Raw genomic sequence first — 26,067 nt, 5'->3', positions numbered from 1 at the left:
GCCCGGGCCCTGCTCCGCCACCCACAGCTCGGCCCGGTCCCGGCCCGGTCCCGTCGGGCTCGCCCCGCCCCGCCCCGCTCGGGCCCCGGCGCTTCCTGCGGCCGCCCCGCCCCGCGGTCACGTGCGCGCTCGCCCGCTCGGGGCTCGGCTGGCTGGGCCTGTGCGAGCGCTCGGGGCCCGGAGCGGCGGCGGGAGCGCGGCGGGGCCGGGGGCGCTCGGGCCCGGGGCGGCGGCGGGACGGGGCGGGGGGAGCCCGGCCGGGCCGTGAGGGCGCGGCGGAGCCTGGCGGCGGCGGCGGAGCGGCCTGGGGGCTCCCCCCGGCGAGCGCGGGCCGAGCGGGCCGGGCCGGCGGCCGTGGCGGGGCTATGATGAGCCCGCTGCGGGGCTCCGCACCCCCGCGTGTCCCCCAGGCAGGTCCGGCCCGCGGCTGATAACCCCCCACCGGCGGTGAGTGCGGGCGGCGGGGCCCGGCGGGGCGGGCAGGCCCGGGCCCGCCCCTTCCCCGGCGCTGGGGCTGTGCTGGGCCGGGGAGGGCCCGGGGCGGCGGCGGGGCCGGGCCCGAGCCCCGGTCACGGCCCGGCCTGGCGGGCTCCGGTCCCGGCGTTCCGGGCCGCGCGGCGGGCGCTGTCCCTGGGGGAGGTTGGGCCTGTCGGGCTTGGGTTTCCCACCGACTCTGTTTTTACAGTGCCTGGGAAACAGGCTTGGGGACGGGATCGTAATTCTCGCAGGGTCTTCCCACTTCCTGCGCTCTCCCGATCCTCGGTATTGTTTTCTTCAGTACTGGGGTTTTGTTTTAGCGTGGAGAAAAGGCGGCTCGGGAGCGACCTTATCACTCTCTGCAACTCCCTGAAAGGAGGGTGTAGCCAGGTGGGGGTCGGGCTCCTCTCCCGGGTAACGAACGACAGGACAAGAGCGCACAGTGTTAAGTTGCGCCAGGGGAGGTTTAGGTTTGACAATAGGGGGAATTTCTTCACTGGTTAGACATTGGAACGGGCTGCCCAGGGAGGTGGTGGAGTCACCGTCCGTGAAGGTGTTTGAGCAACTGGACGTGGCACTGAGTGCTCTGGTCTGGGTGACTGGGAGGTGTTTGGTCACAAGGTTGGACTCGATGATCTCAGAGGTCTTTTCCAACCGAACTGATTCTGTGATTCCTGTCGTGTCCCGGAATTCCTTTAGCCCTTAGAGAGCTGGATAAAGAGCTGTGTGTTTCTCAAATGCAGTAATCCCACTGCACAGTCTCACTCGGTGATGCCCTTAGGAGCAGCAGTTCCAGAGGTTCCCTTCCTCAGTGGTGGGCACCATATGGTGCTCAGAAAAACACTTGTCTTTCTGGTTTTTGTGCGGATAGAGGATCTTGTGCATTGGAACCTGCTGCCCCTAATGAGTTCTCCTCTCCCTTTCCAGGTATGGCCTCACAGCTGCAGGTGTTCTCCCCTCCGTCAGTATCCTCGAGTGCCTTCTGCAGTGCCAAGAAACTGAAAGTGGAGCCGTCTGTCTGGGATGTTTCAGGACAGAGCAGTAGTGACAAGTATTATACCCACAGCAAAAACCTCCCAGCAGCTCAAGGGCAAGCCAGCTCCTCTCATCAGGTAGCCAATTTCAGCATCCCTGCCTACGACCAGAACCTCCTTCTCCCCGCTCCCTCCGTCGAGCACATCGTGGTCACCGCGGCTGACAGCACCGGCAGCAGCGCCACAGCGTCCTTCCAGAGCAGCCAGACCCTCACCCACAGGAGCAACGTTTCTTTGCTGGAACCATACCAAAAATGTGGATTAAAAAGGAAAAGTGAAGAGGTTGACAGCAACGGTAGTGTGCAGATCATTGAGGAACATCCACCTCTCATGCTGCAAAACAGACCTGCGGTGGGTGCTGCGGCCACGACCACCACGGTCACCACGAAAAGCAGCAGCTCCAGTGGGGAGGGGGATTATCAGCTGGTCCAGCATGAGATCCTGTGCTCTATGACCAACACCTATGAGGTCTTGGAATTCCTGGGACGAGGGACGTTCGGGCAGGTGGCGAAATGTTGGAAACGTAGCACGAAGGAGATTGTAGCCATCAAAATCCTGAAGAACCACCCTTCCTACGCCCGGCAGGGCCAGATCGAGGTGAGCATCCTGTCTCGCCTGAGCAGTGAGAATGCCGATGAGTACAACTTCGTCCGCTCCTACGAGTGCTTTCAACACAAGAATCATACATGCCTTGTCTTTGAGATGCTGGAACAGAACTTATATGATTTCTTAAAGCAAAACAAGTTCAGTCCGTTGCCCCTGAAATACATCCGGCCCATCCTGCAGCAAGTGGCTACTGCCTTGATGAAGCTGAAGAGCTTGGGTCTGATCCACGCTGATTTGAAGCCAGAGAACATCATGTTGGTGGATCCTGCACGCCAGCCCTACAGAGTGAAGGTGATAGACTTTGGGTCAGCCAGCCACGTGTCCAAGGCCGTGTGCTCCACGTACCTGCAGTCACGGTATTACAGGTAAGCACTGACCTTGCTCACTGAACCAGGTCAGGCTGGGGGTTCACTGATCCTGCTGGGGGCTGGGGGTTCCTTCTGCAGACACTGAGCTCTTCTGTCTAACCCCAGCTGAGGGGCAGCAGGAAGTGATCAGCTCTGCATGTTTCCTGGAGATTTCTTCTAAAAGTTGGGTGTAAATAAATAGAATGTCTGCGTTGCAAGGGCGGCCTAATCTGCAGCCCAGCACCTTCCTTTTCCCCCAGATGAGTGCACTAAGTTGATTTTACCCTGTGCACTGGCTTGTGACACTGTATGAAGTGGCAAACTGGAGAAGCAGTATGGTAGTGTTAAGTAGTGGATTTTGAGTTGTTTGTCATGATCTGAAACCAGTCCATTAACCTTGGACATTTAGAAGGGAGAGGAGTCAAAGGGATGCCAATTTCTATTTGCTTTTGTTTTTTCTGATTCTTCATCTTTGTCTGAACCCCCTTCAGGAGCACATGACTTCCTGTGTCAACCCTGGCTAAGTCATGCTTTCATGAGACCTGCAGCTCCCTTAGAGCAGTGACGAGATAGGTCTCTGCTTCCCTTAGCAATATGTAGAGATGTCTTCTACCCTACTCTTGCCTAAGAATTAAAAATAAACTATGGGCAGAAACGTTGAAACTCAGAAACTGTGCATAAAGCAAGCTGTGCTGTTTCTTTCAATTATTCCTCCAGCTTGGCTCTGTTAAGGGTGTATTTGAATTTAAGTAACAGCAGACTTCAATAAAGGGATGCAGAAAGAACTTCTGGCTTCAAAGGGCTGTGAAGAGTCTGTGCTGTATTGTCAGGGTTGCTTTGGGTGGAATGTGAGCTCACTTGACGCAAAACTCAGAGCTAGTATCTAGTCCTTCCAGCTGGGACCAGACAGGACTGAGACGCTCCACCCCACCCTGTGTCTCTGCTCTGTTTGATGTCTTCCCTGGCTCCTCACTTCAGTTTAAAGCCTGGCTTATTGTAGGTTTGCTCTGTTCATCCCTCATGCTCCCTGTGTTCTTGCTCCCTTTGTTTTTGTGTTGTTTTTCTTTTTAACTCTAACACCCAGTACCAGCTTTCCATGACATTCCTTTCATGTGATACAGACTTTACTTAATCCGTTGCTCATGATCTTTGCTCAGCTTGTTGGCACCAATCTTTCCAATTCTAAACTATTGATTGTTATGGTTTTTTTGTAGCACAGTTGTCCCCTGTGCCCCACAGCTCTGTAAAAATGCTCACTCTCTAAAACACATCATCAATTTTGTTGTTGTTGCATGGAAAGAGGTGACCACTGGTCAAGATTCTGCTCTATCTGACTTGCCACATGTGTCAGCAAAGCAATTTGTGGAGGCCCATGGTGCTCTCCAGTTTCTGGTATCTCAGAAAGCAGATTTAGCTGAGGAAAAGCAGTGGGGGGCGATAAGTATCTTCCAGGGGCTGCAGGGTGGGAAATTTCTGCTCCATCTGTGTGTGGGGCACTGGACTCCCAGCCCCTTCCTGGGGTGACTGACTCTGCCAGAAAGGCAAATAACCTGGGATTAGGTGGCGTTGGACTGTCTGCTTGACTGAAGTGAAGAATGCTGTGATGTGGAAATCTAGTATTTAGTGATATGTAATTAGTCTAATGGTGATGATTACTAAAATCCATACTCTAGGAATTTACAGAGATGGCACAGAAACCAGCTTGTTGTGGGAGAACTGGATTGCTTTACCCATATTCACATTAAATTAGTGTTCAGATGAGTTCCAAGTTGGAAATTTCTTCAATGCTGTATTTAATGAAGCAGTGTAGACCAAGTCTTCATAGGGTTCTCTGTCAGCTATAAAAAATAAACTTCTCTGTGCTCACTTTTTGGCTTTCAATCCCTGTTACTGACACTAACCTCTGTCTGCTGTAGAGACCTCTAAACCAGCCACACTCAGGTGCTGTAAGATGGATTTTCTGATTTATGTATCCTTGAGGAAAAAAAAAAATCTTCCTTTATTAATTACTGTCTGTGCTGCTGGAGGTCATCCTGTCCAACAGCCCTGCTCGCTCGGGGTCTGGCTGTCCTGCTGGCAGTGGGCACCTTGCTCTGTGTGCAGCTCCAGCAGCATTGTCCCGTTGGGATGTCACACTGGGTTTGTCAGGACAGGTGTGTTAGGGCTGAGGCAGGATCCCTTTTCCACAGACACTGCTGCTGCTGCTGCCTCTGCTGCATGGCCCCACTCAGGAGGGGCAGTTCTACTGCTCACACTTCAAAGAGTGAGTAGAAGTGCCTGTGAAGAATTCTTTGGCTCTGAAGCTCAGCATGGAGTAGGAGTAGGTCAGCTCTTTGCAGTGAACAGTTTCTGTGGCAGTTCTAGGATGTTTTTGCAGGAATTCCTCAGGTGAGGTTGCTTTTGTTCTTGGGGAGGATGAATGGAAGGAAACAGCTTGCAGAAATAAAAAAATCCCTGGAATACTGATCTCCCTGCTGTACAGAGTGGGGTTAACTCATGTCCTGTTATATGTGAGTACAGCCATCCTGGGAGTTTTTCTCAGCTCCCTGCCTCCTGGTACTGCCTGTGGGCCAGTGTGGAGCACAGACTGTAGGACTGGACAATTTGGGCCATGAGAAGGTGGCCCTGAGCGTTGAGGGAGCTGCAGAGTTCAGGAATATCCATTTCTCACCTCTGCTTTGGGCTCCATGACCTACTTCTGTCCCAGCCATCCTGGCCTGGGGAGCAGCAGTGCCTGCTGCCAAGTCTAACTCTCTGCTAATCCAGCTCTGTGGTGGCCCTGCTGTTCCCTGCATTGCTGCACTTGCACAGGCTTTGTGTTCCCAGCCTCCCAAGGCACAGGTGTAAACATGGGGTGTTTGGAAATGCTGGGAGGGAGTCTTGGAGTTTTCTGTGTCTGCTGTGAGTCCTTTCTCTTCTGAGAGTGCCTGAGTGTATTTGTCAGCTTTGGGAGGCAGTGCTTGGCAAGCATCTGTGCAAAGAACGTTGTTGATTTTATTTCAAAGAGCTTAAGATGGTAAAATCACTTTAATCTCCGACAGAGCAGCTATGGAAGTGACCTCTGCCTGCTGTCCTGGTTCAGCTCACATCTCATAAGGCTGCTAATTGCAGTGGTGTAAAAGGAGATGAGACAAATTGTGATTTCCCAGCTCTGTCCTACAATCAGAATGAAATCAGGTGGCTCATGAGAAGTTCATTTACTTAGTTGCAGGGAATAAAATACAAGACTTCAACTTGCTATCATGATGGTACTGAGATTTAGGAATTCATAAGTCTATTCCATGGTGGAGTTAAAGACCAACAAACTGCCACAAATCTCTGTTTCCATTGGAATTGGTGGGAGTTTTTTAACACACTTGTTTGTTAAGGATTAGCATGCTCTGCATATTCCACAGGCCATCTATGTTTTAGTTTGTTTGCCAGTCCAAATGCATGCAGCATTCCTTATATGACAGGTCTGGGTCCTTTCTGAGTTGGAAATTCCTGCATCAGGACAGTCAAGAGGGGCAGTACAGTTTGTTGATGATGTCTCATAGAGTAATGGCAAGGGGGGCTCTGAAAATCCTGTGTGATTGTATGAATTGTATTTTTTTCTGCTTGTGAGGAAAGAGATTCCTTTGGTTTGCACCTCTTAGCCTGTAGAAACTTGTATCTATTCTAGCATATTTCCTTAAAATATAAATGTTTAGTGGGACACTGAGCATTCAAATATCAGTTTCTGCTTGTGTTTGCATAATCATTTTATATTTTCACATGTGAGAAACGTTTCCAAAGTCAACAACTGCCAGGAACAGCCAAATGAGAAGGTAGAAACAGATCAGTGTTGAGTAGAGAGTGTCATTATATCTTAGCTTGAATAATCTGTTATTCTGATTACTGAAGGTGTATCATGGCTCTGGTTTTCAGGGCTCAGACATAACAGAATCTGGGTAATAGAGAATAAATGCAACCTCACTGCAACAGGCAGCTGGTTCAGCAATTTATCTTTATTATAGAATCCCAGGCTAGTTTGGGTTGGAAGGGGGCTTAAAGGTCATCTCATCCCACCCCTGCCATGGGCAGGGACACCTTCCCCTATCCCAGGTTGCTCCAAGCTCAATCCAATCTGTCCTTCTCTGATCTTGTCCTTTCTCAGGTGCCTTGTGCCTGAGCAGCTGGGCTGAGTGCCTTTGTTTTGGAGACACCTGTGTATACACCTAAAACAAAAGGTGTATCTGTGTCACCGAGGCACAAAGGGTGATTAACTGGGGAGTCACTTCTTGCCATGAACAAACAGTTGGGAGGTTGAGCAGGCGAGGGGGGTGAGTGTCAAATTTACTGACACCTGTATGTTATGCAAGCCCTGGTTTTTAGAATTCTGTAGAGGGATCAGAACTGGTTTCAGAGGCTTTTTTAACAGCTGAAGTATCCACAGTGTAACACCAGAAATGCCACACAAGCCCTGGGGCATGACCAGGAAATGGATAGCCTAGAGTTTAGAGCTTTTCTGTCTTCCTTTGCTCTCGTGTTAGTTATGCATGATGAAGGTCAAGGCTTTCATATTTCCTGTACTTTCCAGAGTAAATTCCCACACCAGCTCACCCTCTCACTTGGGGTTTGCAGCACCTGGGGTTTTGTGCTCTATGCAAATGTAGGACCAGAATTTCTCCTGCCAGAACAGCCTTAGTTTGTTTCAGAACTCTGTGTAGGTGAAGAGCTGTACTAAAACATCCTTCTGTGTTATGAGTCAGCTCCAGACAGAAATCTCCCTGAAATTCCAACCTGTTAGAGAAGCCAACCCTGCTTGGAGTGTGAGTTTTTTTATCACCTCCCCATGAAGGCTGGGCCAGACAGGTACATTTTGCATTAGGTGTGGTTCAGTGCACAGAAACCTGAAACACAACCTCCAGCTGGGCTCTCTGCATCCATTTTAAACTCGAAACTCTCTGAGCAAACCCTGTATGAAAACCTGCTGATAGAAACCCAGCAGCTCTCTGAGGAGCTCCTTTTCCTGGCTCTGCAGGTGCTCTTCTTTCCCACATGAAGCAGGCAGCCTCCTGCAGCTGCTTACCCACGGTCTCAAGACCTTCTCCCAGAGAAGTCTCTGTTTGCCAGAGCTTTTCTTCCCAATTCTGTTAGGATAGGCTGGGCTAGATGATCTTGAAGGTCTCTCCCAGCATTGATAATTCTGTGGTGCTGTGTGCTGTCTCAGGGACACCTCACATGCTGTCAAGTGTAATTAAACTGATTACTCGAGGAGTAACTTCATGCAACTGTCATTTAAAGGCTTCCTAGGAGCTGGGGGGCACCGTGGCAATAAAAGAATCCAGTAAGTGATAAAAAGGTTGGGATCCATTAGGCCACCCCAGGAAACAACTTCTGCTTTAAAGTGAATAATTCATATTCACACAGATTTACTTGAGCGTGGAGGGGCTTTATGCAGAGTGGTTTATAGGGAAGAAATGCAGCTTTCAGAGTAAAAGATTTGACTTTGGCTTTTTCTTTCTTTTTCCCTTACCAGAGCTCCTGAGATCATCCTGGGTTTGCCATTCTGTGAAGCCATTGACATGTGGTCACTGGGCTGTGTCATAGCTGAGCTGTTTCTGGGCTGGCCTCTGTATCCAGGAGCATCTGAGTACGATCAGGTGAGAGCACGTGGGGGATGTGGAATTTTCACATGAAACCACAATTTTCTGTGTTCAAACCCTCCTGCACCCCCTGTGTCCTGCATCAGCTTTTGTTGGTGCACATTGCTGGTGTCTGAGCTCATTTTCTCTCTCTGTGATATTCCCATTGTCTCTGGGCAGGGAGCACGGAGTTGTGTGTATTTTCACTTGAGCTGAGTGTGTCCTGTCCAAAAAAAGGGCCAATTTGCATTCAAGCCCTGGTTTCCAAACCCAGAAGCTGTTGAAACACCTTCCTGCCAAAGCAGAAGTGAGGGGTGTGTGTGTCCTGACGTGAAACACCCTCTGTGATTTCACCATGAGGGCAGTTTTTCCATGTGGGGACGCAGCAAGCCTATCATTCCTGCCCTGTTAATACCTACAGCAACCCTCAGTTTTTATGCAAAGTGTGAACCTCAAGCTGTCTTTGGAATCCAAGGGCAAGACTCTGAGAGGCATCTTGATCTAATTAGTCCTTTCTGTGGATACTTGGCATTATTACCTGGCCTCGTCAGTGCCTAAAAAAGGACAAAAAGTCTATGAGAGAGGTTTTTTTTCAGAGTAGCTTTTCCACTGGGGTTTTTGTGGTGGGATCTTGTTACAGTGCTTGGTATGGTTTTCCTTATGTGATAAAATACATGAAAACTTACTAAGTTTGAAAACCTCCTTGTCATGTGTCTTCCCAGCACTGTAAATTTCCAAAGGAAACACAGTGGTGCCTTAATGAGCAGAATGAGTTAGAAAGTAGCTGAGGTAGGGCCTGGTGGTTTCCTTGTGCACTGAGTTTTGTGTAATTCTGAGAACCTTATCTGCTCATGTAGGTGGCTGGGGAGGAGCTGCTTTTTCCATTGCTTAATGACAGGATTTTGCAGGCCTCTGTGAGGCAGTGTGAGGTGTGACTTCATGGGGTTGATTTTGATGTCTGAATTTCCCTTGAAGACTGGGGATGACTTGGCTTTCATGTTTTCTGAGATTCTGCAGCCCCAAGTGAAAGTTGGGGTGGAACTTGTGAGAGGACCTCTCCAGGAATGAGTTCATGGACTGGGATGGGATTTACAGCTATTTTTTTAAAAAACCCTTTGGCTGTAAAGCAAGAGTTATGTCTTGTAAAAACATAACTGTGACCTGAACTATTGTGTAGATACAAGAAATATTCACCTGCAGACACTTAGATCCACCTTGGCTTAATTGAAAAGTAAGCCCATAAATTCATGTAATCACAAGCTGTGACAGTGCCCTGTTTTGGCACAGTGGCATAGCAGGAGTTTGGCAAATAGGGAATGCTAAAGGACCTGTAATTGATGGTTTGATCAAGGTGTAGTTACCTTAATACTGTGGAGTTTTTCATAAATTTGCTATTTTCTTTCCTTTTGAGCATACCTTTTTATTTGTTCTCTCTTCAACAGTGTCTTATCAATACCATCACAAGGATTCAGGTGCATCTTCCAAATTTCTGAGCCATATTTTTTCCATGTAAAAATAAGTATATTAAAAGTGTTTGAGGATATTTGGTCTTGGTTTCTTGGTCAGTGAGAGCTTTGCCACGACATCATTCTGAAATTGTGTGCCTAGAGTACTGTCTAGGCAAGCACAGCAATGTTGCTTGGATAATTATGCCTTTAATTATATATATGTACGTGTTAAATTCAGTGGTATTTTTCCCTCAAAATGTGTAATTCTTACACTGTTCATTGTCTCAGAAACCTACAGTCTGCTTACATATACTTCAGCAAAAACCAAATTTCCTTAAAATAAGAGAAATGTATTTAAACCCCAAGATTTTTGCCTGACTGCAAAAGTGGCTTTATAAATACTTGAGATGGTCCCTTTCATTTTGCAGGTTTACATATCTGGGCATTCTTTCTTTACAGGTAATTTCCTATTAGCTGTGAACAAACCTGGCTGTTAATTACCTCATTAGCTATGAATTCTTTATATTGGCAGTGCTCACTCTTGTAATTTTCTTTCCTAGATTCGTTATATTTCACAAACTCAAGGCCTTCCAGCGGAGTATCTTCTCAGTGCAGGAACGAAAACAAGCAGGTTTTTTAACAGAGATCCAAATTTGGGATACCCACTGTGGAGGCTCAAGGTTTGTCTGTCTCTTCCATCTCCCATTCCCTTTTGTTCATTGAGGACTCGATAGAAATTCCCAGTTTTGGTGTGCTGTGAAAACATCGTGAGTGAGGATTGGCTTTGAAACGTGGCTGATTTGGGGTCGTGGTTGCAGGAGCTGTGCAGAGCTCCTGGTGCTGCTCTAACAATAGCAGCTGTGCATGATAGCACCAGCAAAGAGTGGGTGTTCAGTCATTGAGATAATGGGTGCTTATTATGGGCTGCTCATTCTCAGGGAAGTGTGTCATCTTGTTGTCATCTCCTGACAATACAACCAGTAAAATACAGAGTATTTTGTGATGGTTTCGTTAGTTTAACAGGCATCTGGTTATGGGTTGGCAGAGGACAGGAGAGAATGGGATTTAGGCCTGATTTGCCTTGAAAGCTGAGCAGCAAAAGGAAGGGAATTTTGCCTTTCTTCTTTGTGGAAGAGGGATTTTGAATATTTATAGCCTCTTCTCTTCCTAAATCAGAAACCTTCAGTTCTTTTGGCTAATGCACTACCTAAGGAAGCCTTGAAATGAAGTCATCCTGTTCTTAATTCAGCTTTCAATGAATGATCTTTCCAGCTGAGGAAATGGGATCCCAGGGCTGTTTGGGTTTGACCTGCTGGTCTGTGGTGTGTCTGAAAGCAGCAAATGATCATTTGCCTCACCAATTTCTTGTTGCTTTTTCCTTATCAATATGCAATATCTCTGTTTATATGAATGTTTTCTTCTACAGACTCCAGAAGAGCATGAGTTGGAAACAGGAATAAAATCAAAAGAAGCTCGGAAATATATATTCAACTGTTTGGATGATATGGCGCAGGTGTGTGGGGATCTGGGGACACAGATAACTCATTGTTTTTTCACACTTAATTTAGTAATTTTAATTTTTTGGGAGATCTCTAAAAATGAAGCTCCTGTGCTGGAGCAGTCAGTCCTCTTCCACTGGCAGTTCAGAGCACTGATGTAGGTTTACCATGGTGCCAATTTGCATCAGAAATCAGTGGATTAAACACAGTCAAAATGTTAATTATGAACCTGTTTGAAATGTTTTGTGTTTTCTTATGCCTCAGTGTGCTAGACAGGAGTGTACCCAGCCTGTTCTCAGTATAGTGGAGCAGTAGGAGAGCTGAGCCCCCTTCAAATATGTTTGTAGGATTAAACCTCTTGTTAGTTTTCAGAAAAATTGACAAGAACTACAGATCATTCTTATTTTCATTCTGTCTTTAGAGGTAAAATGAAGGAGTATCTGAGTGGTTTTAATATCATGAGGCCTTAAATCTTAAATATCAATTTTCTATCGCTTTTGTAGCTGTTACCATCAGGTTACATCTGTGCAGAGAAGGTGGAATCATTCTGACTTGCCAGCCCCTTATAGATTCCCCCAAAATGTGAGGGCATTTTGCCAGGGAGTGGAGAATGAAGCCTGGTTGATCCCTTTGAATAGACCAACTCCCTGTTGAGAAGAAAATTCCATGTGCAAGTTTGACTTTCTCTCATAGAACGAGCAAGGGAAAGGTGGTGTGTTAGCGCTGTAAAACCTGAAATGAGTCTGGCTAAGAGACAGAAATGCTTAATAAATATTTCTGTGGGATGTGAAATCATTGAATTGTTAGGCAATTAATTTGATGTTTGTGTGAACTGCTCCCATTTGATTTTCCAGGTGAATATGTCTACAGACTTAGAAGGGACAGACATGTTGGCAGAGAAGGCTGACCGAAGGGAATACATTGATTTGTTGAAGAAAATGTTGACAATTGATGCAGATAAGAGAATTACTCCACTGAAGACTTTGAACCATTCGTTTGTTACAATGACACATCTGCTGGACTTCCCCCACAGTAACCAGTAAGCTCCCTTGGATGAGTTGTTTTGTTTCAGGATTTACTGGAAACACAGAACACCACTTCCCAGCTTTCTGTCAGTGCTGTTTTCTGCAGTTCCTAGCTGATCTGAAAATAGCAATTGCATGTGTAAGGAATGGAATGTTCATAGGCTTCCTTTTCATGTTTTAGGACATTCTTTGTTGGTTTAAAAGAACTTAAACCTAAAGCACGTGCATGAAGTTGGGAATCTGTCACATCTCTGTCCTGTTTTTACAAATCTGATGTTTTCCTTCTGTCATTCTGTTCCAGTGTGAAATCTTGCTTTCAGAACATGGAGATCTGCAAGAGAAGAGTGAACATGTATGATACAGTGAATCAGATCAAGAGCCCTTTCACCACTCACGTTGCTCCTAACACAAGCACAAACCTGACAATGAGCTTTAACAACCAGCTCAACACAGTACACAACCAGGTATAGCATCTTTCACCTATTTTGTCCTGATCAAAGACACAGAGTAGGCTAATTGGGTGCCTTCAGGCCAAAATTTAAACTACTCTCCAAAATTTGTAGTCTTGTCTCAAAGCCTAATTTTCCAAAACTCAGGCCAAGGAGCCTGTTTACTTCATGTATTGAAAATTTGTCTGTCAGTTCAGCAACATAAGTAAAGTTGGTGCAATTCACGTTTTCTGTTCTGTGTTGTCTTAAGCCTTTTATCTCAAACATTTTCCAGGTGTTTTCCTCCTAGTTTAATATTGATGGTTCCTGCTGTTTGTTTTATAAAAAAGAGAGATAAGATTACAAGAGATAAATAATTTTTTGTTTGTTTTGTTTTCTTAGGCCAGTGTGTTGGCTTCCAATTCCACTGCTGCTGCTACCCTTTCCCTGGCCAACTCGGATGTCTCCCTCCTCAACTACCAGTCTGCCCTGTACCCATCCTCTGCAGCCCCAGTGGCAGGAGTGGCTCAGCAGAGCGTTTCCTTGCAGCCTGGAACCACCCAGATCTGCACACAGACAGACCCCTTCCAGCAAACCTTCATTGTTTGTCCCCCTGCTTTTCAAAGTAAGCGGAGAACCCTTTGTGGGATCCTGTGGTTTCAGTCAGTTAAGGCAGGAGAAGTTGTGATTTGCACTAAACTGAAAAAAAACCTGGCTTGAGAAGAGCTCTCTGTGGGTGTCACACGGGGCTCTTGCATCAGATGTAAGTGCAGAACCAGGTCAGACATGTGCAGACAGCTTGATTCTCTTCCAGGTCATGCTGGAACAGGTGACAGGATCTTGCCTGCCTGGGTTGCAGGCTCCAGCTGCTTGCTCAACCAGTTTTTCCCCCCAAACTGAACACAGCAGCATTCCACAGAAGGCAGGGAACAGAGGAGCCAGACCTGCCTGAAAATCAGTGTCTTGCTGTGTTTGTTATCTCAAGAGAAATATCTGGCGTTTGAGCCTCAGTTCACAACCCTGATGCAGGTTTTTGCTACCAGCAGATTGTCACAGGTTGTGGGTCAGTGATCTTAGCACAGGCAGAGCTCTCTTCATGCCTCTGTTCTTCCTCAGGGTTCTGCAGTTGTGCTGATAGCTGGATTGTCTTAGTCTGGAGGGTTATTTGTGATATGGGAACTGACAGTGTAAGGCTTGAACTCTGAACTTGTCTCAAGCAGCTTGGATTAGGTGTCTGGTTTCTGCAAACCAGACTCCACAGAGCTGAGCTGGTGAGGGCTGGCTGTTGTCATGGCCCTTCAGGATCCCAGGATGCAGAAGTATTTACTTCAGCTGGTGTTTTACTGGGATTTTGTCAAAGCTTTTCTCTCCCTTAATCTGACTCTATCCTCTGCCCTTACCTGGTAGGAATTTGATTTTTGGAAACAAATGAAAGAAAGAAAAATAAAGCAGCTTAGTGATGTGTCTTGTCCTCCACAGCTGGACTTCAGGCAACTACAAAGCATTCTGGGTTCCCAGTCAGGATGGAAAATGCTGTCCCAATTGTGCCACAAGCACCTGCAGCACAGCCACTGCAGATCCAGTCTGGAGTTCTCACACAGGTAAAAAAACCACCCCAACCCCCCCCATAGGCTCAACTGCAATTCCACCATCCAGGAGAACCTGCCTGAGCACAGGGGGTTCTCAGGACACTCTGAAAGGTTAAATGCAGGTCACTTCTAAGACAGTGTTTTCTTGTTTTGATTTGTTTTTCTGGAATATTTAAAGTCTGAGCTATTTTATGTCCTGTGCCTCCCTGATTTTAGGAGTTTGATTTAATAATGGGAATAATTATGTGGTTTTCAGCTGCTAAAAACAGGCTGTATTTTTTCAGGCATGGACACTGCCTTACAGGCAGTGCTGGTCATTTTTGCCTACACTTTAAAAACGTGGCAGGAGAAATCATTGCTGTGAGAAGTGAGATCCCAGTAAACAGAGGTGACAACACACATTACTCATGCTAAAATTTCATCTTTAAATCAACACAATTATTTCTGAATCCTTCTCAGCTAGTTACACTTAGTGTGAGTTAATGTGTAGCAATGACATATCTATTTCTGCAGTTTGCAGTTTAAGCAACATGCAATACCAAAATTCACAAGTCATTCTAAAAATGCTGTTTTAAATATTGTAACGTGTCATAAATTAAAACCATTTTGATTTCCCAAAAGTAATCCTTTAATATACAATAAGTGCCCAGTGATTCACAAGTTCTATTCACTGAAAATTTGTAGTTGTTTTTGTAATTAAGTGCATTTTTTATTTATTTGCATAGTTTTAGTTTCTGCTGGCATTAACACATACTCTGTTAGTTTTACTCTCCAGGCAGTATATTGCACTTACTGACCTTCTTGTAGAGGAGTAATTTTTAGTTTGTTCAGTCCAAATATTTTGGTGGCATTCTGTGATTGCTGGTTTCTTTAGCATTAAGGATACAAGTCACAGCATCCAGAAAGCAGAATCCACTCGAAGGCCCACCTGAATCCAAGAGTGCAAATTGTACAACAACAATCTGATTTGAATTAGACATTTGAGGGACTAATACATGTCTGGGTGGTTTCATCACAGATAACTTTGCTCTTTCGTGACACAAAAGACCTGCTGTGCATTCCATGAAATCCCATAGTTTACCTTTTCTCAAGAGTTCTGTGTGTGGATTCGAAGGTCTGACAGCAAGTGCAGGGAGCTGCCCAGGGTGCAGTCTGTGCCATGGCTAGTGCAGCGTGGCTGTCACTTGCCCTCTGGGATCCAGTAAAGTGCCAGTAGCTGAACTCACCTTGGCTTCTGAGCTGTGTCATCAGAGAGATCCCATCCCCAAATTTTTCCCCAGCTCATTTTGACTTTTGAACTGTCTCATTGGAGAGATCCCGTCCCCAAATTTTTCCCCAGCTCATTTTGACTTTTGAACTGTGTCACTGGACGTGTGGTTCCCAGATTCCCAGCTCCTCGTGCTCTCCTCAGGGCCGTGTAAGTGCCTGTGGAGGAGCTGCAGGGTCTGGGTGTTGGTGTTGGTGTCGGTGCATCCCTTCCCTCCCGCGCTGCAGAGCGCCAGCGCGGTGCCCCTCGCCTGGCCCTGCTGCCCAACGCACTGACCTGCACTTACCTGCCTCAGCTCGTGTGTTTCACTCACTGCCTGATCTACATTTCAGGGAAGCTGTACACCACTAATGGTAGCAACTCTTCATCCTCAAGTAGCCACCATCACGCCGCAGTATGCGGTGCCCTTTACCCTGAACTGCGCAGCCGGCCGGCCGGCGCTGGTCGAACAGACGGCTGCAGTACTGGTAATTGCCTCCCTTGATTGTGTTCACTAACTGAGTTTTTGTTTTAACTTAGACTTGCAGAGGGCATGGAAGCATGTGCCATCTTGTGGCTGTGTTCTTGCTACATCTTAATGTCTTGTTGTTTTCCTCCCCAACATTGCTGAAGCACTGTCTGACTCTGACGTTTAGTGTGGCTCTGTAAAGAATCCAGATCCATTGACTATTCCCTTTGCTAGCCTAGTATTGAAAGCTCTTCTAAAATAGACCCTAGAAGAGTTGTAATCGTTCTTGTTCTTCGCTTACTCTCCTATCTTTGCCTTTTGATTGTGGAATACAAAGGAATCAGTCTTTAGCTTGACTCTGCTACAGGTACCTGGATGGCCAGAATTTGACCTACTTGGCAAGTTAGCTCCATATTTTTTTTTCCAACACGTGTAAAGCTGCTTTGTATGGAGAAATGTTTCAGATCACTAAGCACAGGCTAAAATCTCTAATGACAGCAAATTCTTTAATGTATTGCTTTAGCAGTTGATTTCTCTTAACCTCTGTTGAACATTGACAATAATTTTCTGGCCTTTTGTTATTTATAGCCAATCGCACGTAGCTTGCTTCATCCAGATAAAGATTCTGTTCTTCACAGATACTTTCAGTTGATATGTATTCCTTGGTTGAAATTAAAGGTGAGCTCTAGTATGCAAAATGGCAATAGGTAGCTCTTAGGTCATTTGGAACAATTCTAAAAAAGAATGGGGGAAGAGAACGAACACACCTTTAAGAAGTGTATGTTTGCAAAATTGTCCTCTTCTGTATTCTGGCACCTGCATCAGAACAACTTTGCAAGTGCCACAAAGAAGTCATTGTAAAACTCCAGAATCAGATCAGTGAAGCTTATGAAAACATTGCAGTGCACTGAAGTGCTGGTATCCTCACATGTCCTTCAAAGCACATTCCATTGTGTGAACCATGTTGTTTCTTGTGGCTTTAAAGTGGTAGTTTGAATGTCGTTTTCTTCCGAGAGGGAGGCTTCTGCTGAAGTGGAATTTGCTCAAGTCATACCTGTCCTGAAATTTAAACCCACTCATTTGAATTCTTGTGAACCAAGTGAGCTGCTCCCTGGTTCTGAGGATGGGAAGGCAGGAGCGTGGGGTTCTCCTGATCGCAGCTCTGAGCTAAACAGACCCAGGGGTGCTTCTTCTTTCCTCCTGTTGAATTTTGATTGCTGAAAGGCCGCAATCTGGGCTCCAAAAACAGCAAGGGGTGGCTGTAGCAGAGCTTGGGACACAAGTGAGTTGTTAGTGATGTTTTCCAAAGTGTATTTGGGCTTTGATTCAACAGGCAAATTCTATTCTGCTGTGTGTGTGCAGTGGACTTGAGGTTCAACTCCCCTGTACAGCAGTGGAGATCAGAGCCGGCTGTCTCCAGACTCTGAGCCTGCATTCTGAGTTTCTCTGGAGGACTTGACTAGTTCTCTTTGGATTCTGGGAGCCTTTGGCGTGAATTTGCTCACCTTTAGTGCTTCCGACACTTCTCCCTTGCTGCTTCCCCTGAGTTTGCATTAGCCATTTGCTAAGCTTTGCATATTTTTGTCCTTCCTCTGTCAAAACAGTTCGTCGCTTGGAAGGCCCGATTTCTGCCTCTCATTGGGAATTTATATCTTGCTGTATTAAACTCTCTGCTTTGTCTTGTGCAGGTGTTGGCTTTTGGAAAGACGCATGGTGTGACTTTTAACATATTTCTCTTTTTATTTTTTATTTTTTCAATGTTGTTGTTATTATTATTATCATTATTATTCTGCTTATGTTGGCAGAGGTTTTAGCAGCTCTCTGCTTTGAAGGCTTCTTGTTCGGAACTGGTATTTGTACTAAGTGGATCTGTTACTTGCAGAAACATTGAATTTAAACCAGCAGATTTTGCAGTTTAAGCTGCAAGAGAGAAAGCCACATATTATCAAAATCATGGAAATATTACGCTGTCAAATTTATTTGGACAGGAACATTGATAATATTAATGAATTGAACCTGCCTTCATGTAACTAAATTATCTCTCAGTGTGGCTTTTCTTAAATGCTTCAGTCGAGGTGGGTGAATTTCCACAATAATACCACAATCTCAGCTCTCTCAGCGTGAGCCCTGCAAGGCAGAAAAGCAGAAGGGACCAAACTGGTTTAATATTTTGGGACCTTTCAGCAGAACAGTGGTGTAAGTTTATGTTCAGAAAGAGTCCCGAGCACTGCTGATGCACCTGGCAGTGCAATGCCTGGCTGCATGTGCAGCATGATATAAACACTGTTTTCTCCAGATGACAGCAGTGATAAAAGAGATCAGCAAAATCTTGGGGAAGCTCATTCCTCTGGTTTCCTTGTTCTTGGGAAAACGTGCAAAGATGAGCTGTATCTCTGCAAGCTAACAATCCACCCCAGTGCATTTATTGCTTGGACAAATCTCTGCCTGCCCCTGCGGGAACTGAAGCCTAGTGAGCCTCGTGTCTGTGTTTGTTGTTTTGCAGCAGGCCTGGCCGGGGGGAACCCAGCAGATCCTGCTCCCTTCCACCTGGCAGCAGCTCCCGGGGGTTGCTTTGCACAACTCTGTTCAGCCGGCGGCCGTGATCCCAGAGACCATCGGCAGCAGCCAGCAGTTGGCCGACTGGAGGTAGGGATTGCAGGGTCTCCAGCTCCCTGCCAAGTGGGAATTCATCCATCACCATGCCCAGAATGTCTCCCTTCCCCTCAGGGGCTCGGTGCAGCTCATGGTTCCTGCAGTGTAGTAATGGGATTTGGGTCTCTTGTGTTTTCTCTGCTCCAGGAATGCACATTCCCATGGAAATCAGTACAGCACTCTCATGCAACAGCCATCTCTGCTGACCAACCACGTGACATTGGCCACAGCACAGCCTCTGAATGTTGGGGTTGCTCATGTTGTGAGGCAGCAGCAGAGCAGCAATGTGCCAGCAAAGAAGAACAAGCAGCCAGCACCGAGCACAGCCAAGTAAGGATTCCATTGCTTCCTTTCCCAGTCCTAGAAAAGCCATGAGTTTGTTTGTGGAGGTTGCCTTTATGGTGAGAAAAATGTGTCTTCTGATCACGGAGGCATTGAGAGTGTAACTTTATTGTGCTACAATTGCATTTCAAGATGTCCTGGAAAAAGCCTTCAGGCTGTAGTCACGGATTTAAATTATGTTAATTGCAGTGAGTGCAGCGACATGATTGATCAAGTGCTTTGCTGTCCTTACTGAGGAGTTTTACACTCATGGGGTGTTGGTGCCATAGCAATGCAAGTGACAGAACGAGGGGTGGCAGGTTTCTGGCAGTGTTCAGGTGGATCAGTCCCATTCAGAGCAGCCCTGAGTACCTTTGGCTGTGTCTGTGGCACTTTGCTGTTTGAGTGTCTGCACTGAGGTTCTGTTCATGTACTTGAAGATGCTGCTGCTTGTATGTTCCTAATGCTGTTTGTCCCAGCCTCTGCCCTGGAGCTGAATCCTGCTGTGCTTTTCCTGCAGGCCCAGCTCATCTCTAGAGCCTGTGCCCACCCAAGTGTACTCTCTGATCGGGAGCAGCCCCCTGCGCTCCACCTCCTCCTCCTCCAACGTGCTCGTCCCCGTGCAGGAGCAGCACCAGCCCATCGTGATCCCTGACACTCCAAGCCCCCCTGTCAGTGTCATCACCATCCGCAGCGACACTGACGAAGAAGAGGACAGCAAATACAAACCTGCCAGGTGGGATGTTCATTTAGCCTGTACTGGGCTGTGCTGGGCTCAGCTCAGGCATCAGGGAGAGTGGAGAACACAATGTGTGAGCCCTGGGCAGGCTCAGAAGAGCTGCATAAGACAGAATATTCTCCATCACATCTCCGTGTTGTTGTGCCTGTAGTTAATCTGAATTTAATTTGACAAGGAGGGAGGGTGTGAGATCCCAGAGGGAGATCTGTAACCTGGTGGGCAAAGCTAGAATGTTTTCCATTTGCATTTTGTCTTTTTTTCCCTGCAGTTTGGGTATGAAGCAGAGATCCAATGTCATCAGCTACGTCACTGTTAACGACTCCCCTGACTCTGACTCGTCCCTGAGCAGCCCCTATGCCCCAGACCCCCTGTCCTCGCTCAGGAGCACTGGGGGGGCCCTGGAGCTGCCCAGCAGAGCCGCTGCTGACAGCTCCAGCTCCCGGACCATCATCGTGCCACCCCTGAAAACGCAGCTCAATGACTGCATTGTGGCTACCCAGGCTTCAGGTGGGTATCTCAGGGTGCTCAGGGGCTTTGCCAAGGCTCAGGTGCTCTGTCCCTGACACATTCATCCTCACAGTTTTGGACTTTCCACATTGGGTCTTTCTCAGCTTTAGGTTTCACAGCTGCTGTTCTGAAAGCCTTGGTCTGTTTTCGTAGTCCTGGATAGATTTACCTTTCATTCACATTTGGCTGCATTTAGAAAGATCTGTAAACATTCCTGATGGTTTCTTAGTCACATTTGAAATCGTAATGAAAGCAAAGTCTCTGTGACAGAAACAGTCAGTTCAGTGCCCAGAGCTGGTTACCACCAGCGTGGGAAGGGGAGGAGTGGACTAAGCTTGTGACATCTTCCAGGCATCCTGAGCAGCACCAGTAAGACCAAGCCAGTGGCCTCAGTGAGCGGGCAGTCGTCAGGATGCTGCATCACACCCACGGGGTACCGCTCCCACCGCGTGGTCACCAACGGCGTGCAGCCCCTCAACCTCAGCCAGGTGAGTCTGCCTGCCTCTGCTGGCCTTGGGGATGCTTTAGAACTGCTTTAGAAATGTGTAAGGCAGGGAGAAGAAGGGCTGGGTTGCAAGAGGATCAATAGCTGCAAGTGCTAATTCTTTGGAGCTGATTCTGTCCTGGGATCGTGCAGGGTAGGACAGGCTCTGTGGGGAGTACAGGGGAAGTTTCTCAAGGCAAAGGATTTGTTCCTGTACCAGAGAGCAGGAGAAGGAGGTGTGGTTATGTCCATAGTCTCTCTTTGTGCTCCTTGTCACGCCTGTCTTACAGCAGGTCCTTCTTGCCACTCAGGTGGGAGGGTGACACCAAGATCCAGCTGTTGAATTAGAGGCACAGTATGAAGAAATTCTTTAGTTCTTTACCTTTCTTTAGATCTCACAGAAGTCTAACCAGGAGATTAAGACTGGACTCCCACACTAACAGCACCTGACATCTTCGAATATTTCAATTCAAAGTTTAGTTTCACTTCGTTTTGTGTCAGGACTCTTGATCTCTGGGTCACACTGCAGCAGCCTCTCAGAGGAGAGGGAGTGTTACCCCTGCAGTTCCCTTCTGGCATGGGCACCAGACAGGTTTTTTTGTGCTAAAATGGGGCAGCCCCCCAGGCTGCCACCCTCCCAAGGTGCAGAGGAGTAGATGTGTGAGGAGTTCTGGGGCTGGGTCAGATCTAGGACCTGCCTGCACTTGTCCAGCTGTGGTCCCCCAGGAGTGGCAGTTTGACCCCACTGTGGACAGCAAGTGTAACCTTTGTCCCCATGGAACTGCAGTCCCCCTTCTCAGATCTGCGGGAGGGTGTCACGAGGGAGGGTCTGCACGTGTGTCAGGTGGGATGGAGGTGTCAGTCAGGGGTCTCTGGCTGCCCCTTGCTCACCTGAGCATGACCAGTGACCTCATTTACTCCTTCCCCTGCAGAACCAGCAAACCACAGTGCTGGCCTCCCAGGAGAGAAGTGGAAACGCTGTCCCACGCCGGCAGCAAGCTTACGTGGCCCCCCTCACGTCAACGATTTCTCAGGCTCCCTACACGTTCCAGCACAGCAGCCCAGTGCATCCCCACCTGGCAGCAGCCACGGCCAGTGCCCACCTGTCCAGCCAGCCCCACATGTACACTTATGCCCCCACCACTGCGGCCACGCTGGGCTCCACCACCTCCATCGCCCACCTGTTCTCCCCTCAGGGCTCGTCGCGCCACACCACCTACGCTGCCCACCCCAGCACCCTGGTGCACCAGGTCCCTGTCAGCGTGGGGCCCAGCCTGCTGACGTCTGCCAACGTCCCCCCCGCCCAGTACCAACACCAGTTCGCTCCCCAGTCCTATATTGGTGCTTCCAGAGGATCTGCTATTTACACTGGATACCCGCTGAGCCCCACCAAGATCAACCAGTACTCCTACTTGTAGTTCCCAGTAAAGCACTGTCCTGCGATGGGCCGGAGAGGTTGGAGAAGGATTTCAGGTGAACCTTTGCCTGGGAATGACTGCCTGGTTCATGTTTCTCCCTGATCTGGTTGTATGTTGTTCCCAAATGTCTCTGGTGAGTTCAGTCTCTAACTGAGCAGCATGCTTTGTTACCAGTACGAGGGTCACTAATTAAGTTTTAAAATTTTACTTACTTTTTATAGATGCTTTTAAAAAATTCATGGTCACATTTATTTAAAATTGTTCTGTTGTGCTAATCAAAAGGGGTGTCAAATCAGTGTTTTGGAAGACAGATCCTGATGTCTTTTTTAACTTGTGTAACTTAAAAAGATTTGCAGATTCTATTTTAGCAGCTTGCACAAATCCACGTTGCCACTAAAAATGTAGTGCATGTTTATCTCATTATGTTGCTGGGGCAGTTTTAAAATCAGATTTACTATTTTAACATCTGTTCTCTAATTCACGTTGTCTTTAACAAATTGCTGGTTCTGCAAAAGCCATTACATCTCCATGTATGTTTCTGTCAAAGGTGTTTTGTTTACTCCTCTGCTTTGTTTAAGGACTGGTAGAGGCAGCTGCCTTATACCAGCAACACGATACATTCAGGAGTCCTGTAAACCCTGGAGTCTGCTTTGTTTTCTCAAAAATTCTCCACAACCCAGCTGAATTTCTGTTGTGTTCATTGCAGAATTCTTCTAAGTGGTTCAAACTGCGTTCAGGATCTCACTGTGTGACAGAGCTCAGCAGCTCTGTCAGGGTGTTGTTGTTATCTCCAGTTGAGAGTGAATAGTGCAGCATTGCTCTAAAATTTGGTTTCTGCAGCTTATTAGATGCTGGCCCTATAATGGAGCTGGATTCCTTCACAGAAGCACAGGGCTTTGCTTTGTTCTGTTTTTCTTAATATTTTGCCTCACGTGATTCATTTAGGAGGGAGATGAATTTGAAATACAATGAAACATCACTGTATTGATGTGTACAGCTTTTTATACTCCTGTGAGCGTATCCTCCTGGATATGTCAGCAGCTACTCTAAAGCGCTCTTAACAAGACTTGTAAACAGTACATGCATGTAGGAATTGCAACAAAAAAAAAAAAAGAGAAAAAACAAGACAAAAAAAGAGAAAGAAAAAGAAAAAAGGAAAAAAAAATCCAGATTTTAAAGTTTATTACTGAATTTAAAACTATTTTAGAAGTTTTGTATTGGTGGTGTTTTAATATTTTACAGAAAATGAAATATGTACATATTGATTAGAAAAATATAACAGGCAAAACTTCCTGCTAACCCCAAATGTTCTGTCTTTGTAATCAAAATGTGTAGTGATTATACTTGAACTCTGTACTTAGTGTTTGTCTAATTCTTAAACGTTCCTGGGGATGGAAGTGTTGTATCCTTTGTATTTAAACCAAAATGAATTGATTCATGTTGGAATGTATGTGATATAATGCAATGGTTAGAGCTCATCACTGTAGCACTGAGAGAGGAGTAGAGCTTCACGAGAGGAAAGGATACCTTGGATTTGTTTTGCACAGGTATGTGTGATGAAGAGTTGTTTGGTGTGTCCCCTTATTGTAGTGCCTTAAATGATGATGTAGTGTGACTAGAGTTTACAGTGAGCTTGCCTTACGAGGGACCAGCAAGCCCCCGTCGAATTGAAGCAATTCACCCACCCAGCTTTCCCCAGCCAGAGCAGCAGGATGGTGCAGAGCCCTCTCCCTGTCACCGCTCTCATCCGAGCTCCGTTCTTGTTCCCAGTGAAGCGATGTCCCCTTGAAGCTTTCCCTTGAAATGGCACATGTACTGTTAGTGTCTGTCAGTGCATTTCGAATAAGGTAGTGCTGGGAATGCATTGGAATGTTCAGTCTAATATTGCAGAAGTGATTAAATACGTGCAATCACTTTTATTAGGTTTAGTGTGGCGTTACCTTCCCCCACAGGAATAGCAGACGTGTCGTGTAAAATATTGCTAGCTTGGTGATAGAATATTTATACCAAAGAGAGCCTGCTGTAAAGCACATAATACCATTAAAAAGTTTTATAATGCTACTGCTAATGTGGAGTTGTTGGGAAGGTCTGTCAGCTGTAGCCCTGGTTAGTGTTCAGAGGAAATACTCACTTTGGATAATCAGTGCAGGTTTTGGACTACACTTTGTTTTCTTGGGTCCCTTGTACTAGGAATTATTTCTCATCTAACACATAAAGTATCTTGTCCAAAAGGATGATATAAACTGGTTCCAGCGGTCGTGTTACTGCAGCAATAAGAGGTTTGGTAACCTTGAACCCCAGTTTATGTTCCGTCCCAGTGGGAAGGAGGCCGGTCCTGACCGGGCTGTGGCAAGAAATGCCCAAGTCATTTCTGCAAGCCCACATTCCTGCTAGAAGGAAGTCTGGACTGGCCTGAGATGGATGGACTGAGGGAGGGATGGAGGGCTGTGGAACTGGACGGTAGCATTAGCCCACGTTGATGTTCAGTGTGTTTGTAGTCGGAGCACTTCCCGTGAGCGTGCGGAAAACCAACCTTGCTGTGCCACATCGTTGCTGCAAACGATGCTGTTTGTTGCTGTAGGCACTTTCTTGCTTTTTTTGACATTGCTTGTGTTCAGTACTTGCCTTGAGATACCTCTTGGGTACAGAGTTGTGCCTTTCCACCGAAAGGCAAACCAAGCTCCAACTCCCTGTTTCACAAATAGGACTTCATGGAAAACACTTCACTAACAGGAAAAAAAAAACCTAAAGACCTCTAGCAATATTTTGCTAATAGTTTTGAAAACTTGCCCACTTCTCCCTAAAAAAAGCAGCTTAAAATGTCCATTTAGAGACCTTGTAACACAATTAATCCCAATCAAATGTATTCCCAAAGCACGGAGTCATCTCCTCCACTGCCCGAGTTCCCAGAAGTGTTGGAACCAGGAGGATGAGATGGAAATGACGTAGGTAAAATCAAACGTGCTCCATTTGGAACAAGCTGTCAATACCCCAGAGTTCCTCTGTGATACACAGCAAACCCCACCCCAGCAGGGCCAGGGCCTCCCAGTCTGGCCCCACTATATGATGCCCAGTTTAGGTGTATTGTGTTCTGCTCTAAGGAGATACATCCCTTCTTCCCTTGCATATCCAGCCTCAGATTGGGTTCAAGAATTGACTCTCCTCATTGTCAGAGCCCACTACACATTTTTGGAGAGAAATCTGCTATCTCTGGATAGGAATTGGCATCCTTTAATTTTCTTTACAACTAGTTTGGGATTCACCTTTGGAATATTTGATAGCCGTGGTCCCAGCTAGGTTTGTCTGTGTGATTCTTGAGCTGTTCAATCAGTTTTCTCTTACCTGACCTGTATTTGCAGCTGTGATAGCCCCTGCAGAGGCAACTCCTGAGGCTTTCCTGCTTAGCACCTAATTGATGGGATGCAGTAATTTACCTCTGACTCAGCAATTTCTTTTAGTACATGAAACTAAATTGCTTCTAAATGACAGGATTGGCACAGCCCTGCTTTCTTTTTTTTAATTTTATTTAAACTTCTGAATGGTGCCGCATGTCCACATGGTTGTTTGTTGCTAAACTTTATATATAATGTGTGATTTCAGATTCAGCTTGAACTATATCTATCTCACTACATGTAGCAGTACATTATATGTAATGTTAGTATTTCTGCTTGAATCCTTGATATTGCAATGGAATTCCTACTTTATTAAATGTATTTGATATGCTAGTTACTGTGTAAAATTTAACTTTCTTTTATGGTTGTGCTCTTCCTTTTTACAAGCCGCTAGATACAGGTAGTTTCTGACAATTACTGATCTATGTTTGTATTGCTGATGTACTTAGGGGGTATGTAAAAATCATTTTAACAAAAGAAATAGATATTTAAAAATTTAATACTAACTATATGGGAGAAGGGTCCATTGTGAAAACATAGTTTATCTTTGGATTCAATGTTTGTCTTTGGTTTTACAAAGTAGCTTGTATTTTAAGTATTTTCTACATAATATGGTAAAAATGTAGAACAATTGCAATGCATCAATAAAAAGGGTTAATTTTCTGTACTCTATTCATTTGGTCACTTGGTCTGTTAAGCGGGGTGGGAGAGGGGTTTGGGGATATCCAGAATGAGCTATCGATGGTCCGGGATACAGACCCAGGGTATGGGTGTGGGACG

The 26,067-nt window shown here is 46.4% G+C and overlaps 1 protein-coding gene across 4 annotated transcripts; it reads left to right on the top strand.

Annotated features, from left to right (window-relative positions):
• Positions 1–269: 269 nt before the first annotated feature.
• On the top strand, positions 270–25,959 carry HIPK1 (homeodomain interacting protein kinase 1). Of its 4 annotated transcripts, none has more exons than XM_068996126.1 (16): positions 270–447; positions 1,405–2,482; positions 7,965–8,088; positions 10,079–10,198; positions 10,945–11,031; positions 11,872–12,056; positions 12,344–12,506; positions 12,873–13,095; positions 13,950–14,071; positions 15,659–15,793; positions 18,281–18,420; positions 18,574–18,756; positions 19,268–19,483; positions 19,755–19,993; positions 20,345–20,481; positions 21,410–25,959. In XM_068996126.1, exons 2-16 carry the CDS (start codon positions 1,407–1,409, stop codon positions 21,893–21,895), a joined length of 3,636 nt encoding a protein of 1,211 aa, XP_068852227.1. In that variant the 5' UTR covers positions 270–447; positions 1,405–1,406; the 3' UTR covers positions 21,896–25,959. The 4 variants fall into 4 exon arrangements, with proteins under 4 accessions (XP_068852227.1, XP_068852226.1, XP_068852229.1 ...); XM_068996125.1 differs by having other exon boundaries at positions 18,278–18,420; XM_068996128.1 differs by lacking the exon at positions 15,659–15,793.
• The last annotated feature ends 108 nt before the right edge of the window (positions 25,960–26,067 follow it).

The sequence above is a fragment of the Aphelocoma coerulescens genome, chromosome 26 (assembly GCF_041296385.1).
Source record: "Aphelocoma coerulescens isolate FSJ_1873_10779 chromosome 26, UR_Acoe_1.0, whole genome shotgun sequence".
In the NCBI taxonomy this organism is placed as follows: Eukaryota; Metazoa; Chordata; class Aves; order Passeriformes; family Corvidae; genus Aphelocoma; species Aphelocoma coerulescens.
This window is presented reverse-complemented; position numbering and strand designations above follow the sequence as displayed.

What these genes read in the sequence shown, in the direction of transcription:
- HIPK1 (XM_068996125.1), top strand. Translation starts at nt 1,407, where the DNA reads ATGGCCTCACAGCTGCAGGTGTTCTCCCCTCCGTCAGTATCCTCGAGT. An exon ending in CCAGCACCGAGCACAGCCAA is followed by an intron (nt 18,757 to 19,267) that starts GTAAGGATTCCA and finishes CTTTTCCTGCAG; the next exon opens with GCCCAGCTCATCTCTAGAGC. An exon ending in AGCAAATACAAACCTGCCAG is followed by an intron (nt 19,484 to 19,754) that starts GTGGGATGTTCA and finishes TTTTCCCTGCAG; the next exon opens with TTTGGGTATGAAGCAGAGAT.